Genomic DNA, 6,000 nt, shown 5'->3' on the forward strand with positions numbered 1-6,000 from the left:
AAAAACATGAGATGCTCCAGAAAGGCATCTTACCACAGGCAGCACCCTGTGCTGGGAACCCCCCAAGCTGGCTGGCAGCGAACACCAAGGGCTGGAGTGTTTGCCTCGTAAGATACCTTATTTCAGGCATAAAGGACCTTCAGCACTCAGAGCCCTGAATCCTCTACTGAAATTAGATACATAAAGCTCTCCTGAGTGAACTTTTCCCAGGTTTGGCTGGAAGAAGAGGCCCTGTCACTGCTCCTGTGCCTACCCAGCACCTCACTACTCCGAGTAGTTGCTCAAATTATGGGAGAGCTGGGTTCAACTGTTGACTGCCTCCGGGGACACTGGTCCCAGGCAGTTCATCTCCCGGGTGAATGGCTCCACACCTCAGCCATGGACCCACTCCAGGCTTTTCTTTCCCTCTCCCTGTCCCGGTGCAGTGAAGTCCCACAGCTGGATGAGGTCCGGCAGGGGAGATTGAGAGTGACCCCCGTGGCACAACACGTTCTGGTTTGAGGTGAGGGAGGTGAACGCTGTCACAAGAGGGAGCAGATTAGAACCCCTGGTTTGCCCACTCCTTTCACGAGTGCTCCCATGGTTGAGTTAGTACAGAAACTGGGAGCATTAGCACCTTGCTGGGCTGCGTCCCATGCGGGATAAGACACATCCTATCTTCTCTGTTGCCTTCTGAGACCCTCTCCTCGTCCGATTCCCCCGAGTGACAGAGGCAAAGGAGTGCTCGGTCTGCAGATTGCTCTTGTGCTTGGGCTGTCAGATTGCTGCTGCTGCAGTTCCCAGTCCAAGGGGGGGACTGTGAAACTTCGAGACATGCACTGAATCAGCATTGCAAGTGCTTGGGAAATTTTGAGGTCAAAGCCACAAGTGCCGGTTGCGCTGTGGCACGGTTAGCCGGTAGCTGAGCATTAGTGGACTGGAACACTACAATTATATAAAGTCTGCTGCAGATCTAATCCTCAATCTCTTGCCCAAGGTCACATAAGAAATCCATGGCAGAGAGGCAAATGGAAACCAAATCACCAGAGTCCTAAGCTAATGTACTCGCTGCTGAATCAAACCCTGCAAAATAAAAGCTTTAAGCCAGATTGTATTGTAGCCATCACACCCTTGATATGGCTGGTTGTTAACATGCGTATAGGTGTCATGGGGACTAAAACTGATAGTACCCAACAGATACCTGCTTCTGTCAGATTTCTATAAATATGTATTTAGCAACTGCTTGCCATCTCTTGAGCATGAAATAGCTATCCTATTAAATAACAATGCAATTATACTACCAACCATAAACATTTCAACTGGAGTTCCAGTGTTATTTTTCCTTTTCTTTGTCAAATGTTATTTTATTGCTCACCTGGAGCAAGTAACTGTTTCCTGACAGGTGAATAAAATCTGATTAGTTTTTGAATCTTTCTTGTTGTCAGGCTTGCTGAGGAGGTCAGTAGATTTTGAACTTGACATTAGACTTTTGCAGGTCCTAGCCCTCAGCGAGTGTATTTTCTAATTCACATTTGCTATACTCCTAGGGTTGCAATGTATGTTCTCTCTGGTTCTGATAAATAAAGCTTATGTGTTTCTTCTGCAATTCTCACTTTCTTTCTAAATGTGTCTTTTAGTTAAGAGAGAATATTTCTAAGCCCCTGGTAGGAAACAAGCACCTGACAATCCAGGCTTGCAGCTGTATGATTCCCTAGATTACAGCTACACTGCAAGAAAGAATGCTGTGAATCTACTTCACAATTTTTACCATGATTTATTTTACTGAGGATTAATTAATCATTCTTTCACCAAAGAATTAACAACACTTTTTTTTCCAGCACAGAAGTGAATGGTTGCATTAACAAGAGGCTACAGCCTGATTCCAAGCAGGCAATCAAGTGTCAGAAAAACAAAAAGGGATTTAATGCTGCACCAACGGGGAGCTTTTGAGATGGGGAGCTAGGATGCCCATTTGCAGCACAGTTTGCTAACGCTTCTTGGCTGATTACTCCTAGTGGGACAGAAAATGGGACTGAATCCAGAATACAAGGGGGATACTGGCTTGCACAGAATGAGAAAGGATCTCAAAAAATGTCAAGCTTCGGACTCAGGTCTGTGTTGAGGTTTGGGAAAGCTCAGCTGAGCTGAGTTCATGTTGCTGAGGTTTGCAAGGTTACTGGCTATTGCCTGGGTTTCTGACGCACAATACAGAAAGGCTATTTCCCAGCAAACAACTCGGAAAAGCACAACAGAGGCTTTTTCCTGGGCTTTGCAGAACTCAGGGGGTAACTCAAACCCAGCCAAACAAACCCAAATTTTGGGTGCTCTCCCGCCAGTCCCTGGTTCTACACAAGACCCTTGGACTGTCCTGTCCCATGGCTCCTCTCCACAGCTCCAGACAGCGCCGTGGTATCGACCCCGGCTGGGACATGCGGTGGCACTTACCTCCAGGACCATCTCTGTCATCTGGAACTGCTTCTGGGAGACCTTGTCAGAGCTCACGGGCTCGTGGAAGAGTAGGCAGAGCATGTCGTACTTCTTCAGGGCCTGCTTGTAGTTCTTCTCGTTCAGGTCGATCACTCGGTCTTTCCCATCGTAAGTGGGGAAATTCAGTCCCTCTTCTGCTTTGCAGCAGAAAAGCAGGTAAAAACCTGCAAGGATCCAGCAAGTCGCCTTCATAGGGGAGCCCTTGGAGTGCAGCAGAGGGGATGTAAACGTCCCTCTCCTTCTTAATTTGGGAAGAGGGGGAGACCAAAGTCTCCAGGTGAAGTTCAAACCGAGTTTCTCTTTCTGCTGCCTTCCTAGTGATCAGCCCAAACGCTGCAAGGCTGGTGGGGAGCAGCAAACTTTGCTGTCCTGAGCTTACAACAAAGAGACAGACAGGAGAAGCTGTCAGGCCAAGCCCTGGATACCTTACATAGCTGTGTCCAGCTCCCGTGTCATTAGGAACTCCATTTTTAGGAAGCAGTTGTTTCAGGCTAAAAATAAACCCTGCAATGAATAAAAAGGACAGATATGACACCATTGAGGGACTTGCTGGCACTCTGCATCATCTGAGAGAGAGGGAGCGAGCGAGAGGGAGGGAGTGGAAGATGTCGATGCTGGGAATACGCAGGCAGGGTTTGCGAAGGGACAGGCTTCACTTGCACAGAGAACCGAGGCACAGCCTGTCCTACTAGGGCTTAACAAAAATAGAAGGTATTTACTGCATTTTTTAATAAGGGTATCTCTCTTTGTAACCCCTCGGGCATCACAGTGATTAGGCTTTGGATAACAGATCTCGGGTTAAACGGTTTCAGAGACTCCTCTGCACTGCTGGAGGAGAAGTCCCCTTTCCTCCGCAGCAAAGGAGGTGAGCGCTCGTGGGACTCCCTGCCTGCGGCATCGGCCGGAGCTGCCGGCTGACATTCAAGCTCTTTTCTGAAGCACCTTCTCTGCTTGCAGGGTACCAGGAGTATCGCTGGCCCTCGGACCAGTAATCCCAAAGCAGAAGGCAGCTTACATTGCAACCTCCCATGCCCACAGCAGCTACCGAGCCCCATACATTGCTGGCGAGTGGTTAAAACCTTATCATGCTAAAGGGGATGGAGGGCAGATGATGGACAGATGCCACCGTTACTGCTGGTCTCCAAGCCGATGGGACCTGCCTGCTGGCCCCGAGGTTTTTTTTTTTTTTCACACAATCCTGTTGCATTTCCCAGCAAGCGGTCCCGTATATTCCTTCCCCTTCATTTCCCGGGAACGATGACCCATTCCCCTTTCCCCAGGAGCTCAGGACCGGCTGCTGCTTTGCTGCCTGGTGCTGCTGGGGGGGGGAGAACGGTTCGGTGGCACGCTCTTTCAACTCTTCCCCTCCTCTGACCGGGTTGTCACCGCTGCCCCATGACTGGCAGCGACAGGCAGGTGGAGGAAGGCCAGCTGGCCGCAAGCCAGCACCGGAGCTGGCGCGGATCTGCCGGAGAAGGCACGCTGAGGGGCTGGCAGAGACGAGCTTGACAGCAGCCGGGGTCTTCCCCCCCCACCACCACCGCCAAAGTGATGTGCAGACACGTGGCCTTATCAGGCCAACTCCTTGCGTGTTGCTCCATCGCAGCCTTGCTCCATCCACAGCGGGGAAGAGATGATGTCCCTTCTTGGTGCGTGCAACTCTCTCCCCAGCCAGCTGTTCCCATTGTATGGCTGGGATATTTCAATGTTTGGGGCAAAAGATGAGCGTTACTTAGCAATTATACCCATCTCCGGGGTGACTTAGGAGCACACGTCCCCTCGGCTTTCACTTCCAACCTGAACAGCCCATGACGTATTGGCTGCAGCGCTGTGGGTGACAGTTTCCAAGTCCGTCTTATTTCCAAAGCCTCCTCTTAGTTTCTGGCCATGCCTTTTCAAAAGTTCAATATTTGCCTGCAACTTGATGTTCTAATGATGAAGCCTGAGAAATCTGGGTAGAAGCCAGAGCAAGGTAGCCTCAGAAGTTCACTCCCTACTCAGGCACCCTTCAAGGACGGTCATTTTTGGAGGGAGATGTGACAAACCTGGATACGTCTGACTGCTTTTAGTGGGAAACGCAAGACTTGTGTCACAGTGGGTGGCATTGGCTGGCTAGGCTTTTGCTGAATGGTTAGGCTGTAAAATGCACAACGGAGTTTGTGGGATGACCAGGCACACACCAGGCTGGTTGGTTGCCTTTGAAGGACCCCATGGATTTGGGGTGCAGGAGCAGGCTTCCACTGGCATCAGAGTGTGTTTTAAAGCAGGCACACATCAGACAGGGCTGCAAAAATGAAAGGTGCACAGCTAATTCAAAATTGGTTTCCCAGGCTCCTGCCCTCTTTTTATTCTTGTAGATCTTCAGCAATTGCTCCACTTTCATATCGCTCAAGCTATTTTTGAGGCACTTTCTCTCTAGTCTGAATAACTTTTTAATCTGCCTAAAAATAGGTACAATCCAATTTTCATTTTCTCCTCTTTTTGCTATCAAAAAGGGAACAAAAAGGCTTTTTATTCACAAAAAGTGTTGCCTCGTTAGCCCCAGACCCATATATTTTATCTGCCTGTGGCATGAGTAGCAAAGATCTCTGACTGTTAGGCTTCACCTCTGCTCCAAAGGGAATTCCTCCAGCAGATTGACGCTGTATGTCACGGTCACCAGAGAGTCCATCCCTTTGTCCCTCCAGTCAGATCCTCAGTGGGACTGTTAGTGCTAAATCCAGTGGGCATTTTCTGTGGTCTTCTAGCTCTAGCTACATCTATTTGAAACTCAGGATACCTTGTTCACTAAGTCAGAAGTGTTTTAAATGGCTGTATGCTTCCCAGGAGGCAGAATTTGTGTGTTTGACTTAGAAAGGGATGAACCCCTGAAGACGTTCAGGATGAATTCCTCAAAATCTGAACAACTGCCTCAATCACCTGAATTTCTTAATTCTAAGGAACTTTAGTCAAAGCAGATGTTCCCCTTGTAACCCTGCCGATACAGACCTGAAATCCTGGATTCACATGTTTGGGGATGTTCAGAACAGCAGTTAAATACTTGAGTCTGAACAGAGCTGCTTTTTTCCCTGGGGGGGGGGCTGTAGGATGCCAGTAGCATTGCTGGGACTGAAGCAGACTCTCCCACACCCTGACAAAGGCCCTAAATAATGTGTCTTTTTCTTCATCATCTCTCTGGGTCCCGATAGCAGCACACTGAAATGTGCCCATCTCGGCCCCAGGAGCAAATCTCCTTGGGAGTTCAAAGTTGTCCATCCACACTCAGATAATGTTTTAGATTGGGAATTTTGGGGCAGGTTCACTGTCAAGAAAAGGACAGTATGTAGACTTCATGGACTTGGGGAACCTGAGTTTTGCTGAAGGCCCATTTCTACAGGACACTGCCATAAGGTTTCTCTGTGTGTCAGATCCTCCCTCGTAGGGTAGGAGCAATAACAGTGCCCCATAGGAGGGAAAGACGAGATTGCTTCTCTGGGAAATCTTGGATTTTGCATTCACAGGTTCACTACAAATACTTTGTGCTATCTTTCTGCA

At 48.9% G+C, this 6,000-nt stretch overlaps 1 protein-coding gene across 1 annotated transcript in view; it reads right to left on the minus strand.

The window, feature by feature from the left end:
* The window catches only part of CASQ2 (calsequestrin 2), a 33,171-nt gene extending 30,309 nt beyond the window's left edge, over window positions 1–2,862 (minus strand). Inside the window, exon 1 of the mRNA XM_075034382.1 lies at window positions 2,425–2,862. Within this exon, the coding sequence (XP_074890483.1) occupies window positions 2,425–2,658 (234 nt within the window). The 5' untranslated portion in view covers window positions 2,659–2,862. The remainder of the gene's footprint in view (window positions 1–2,424) is intronic.
* Between the last annotated feature and the right edge of the window lie 3,138 nt (window positions 2,863–6,000).

Source organism: Buteo buteo, chromosome 8 (genome assembly GCF_964188355.1).
Source record: "Buteo buteo chromosome 8, bButBut1.hap1.1, whole genome shotgun sequence".
Classification (NCBI taxonomy): Eukaryota; Metazoa; Chordata; class Aves; order Accipitriformes; family Accipitridae; genus Buteo; species Buteo buteo.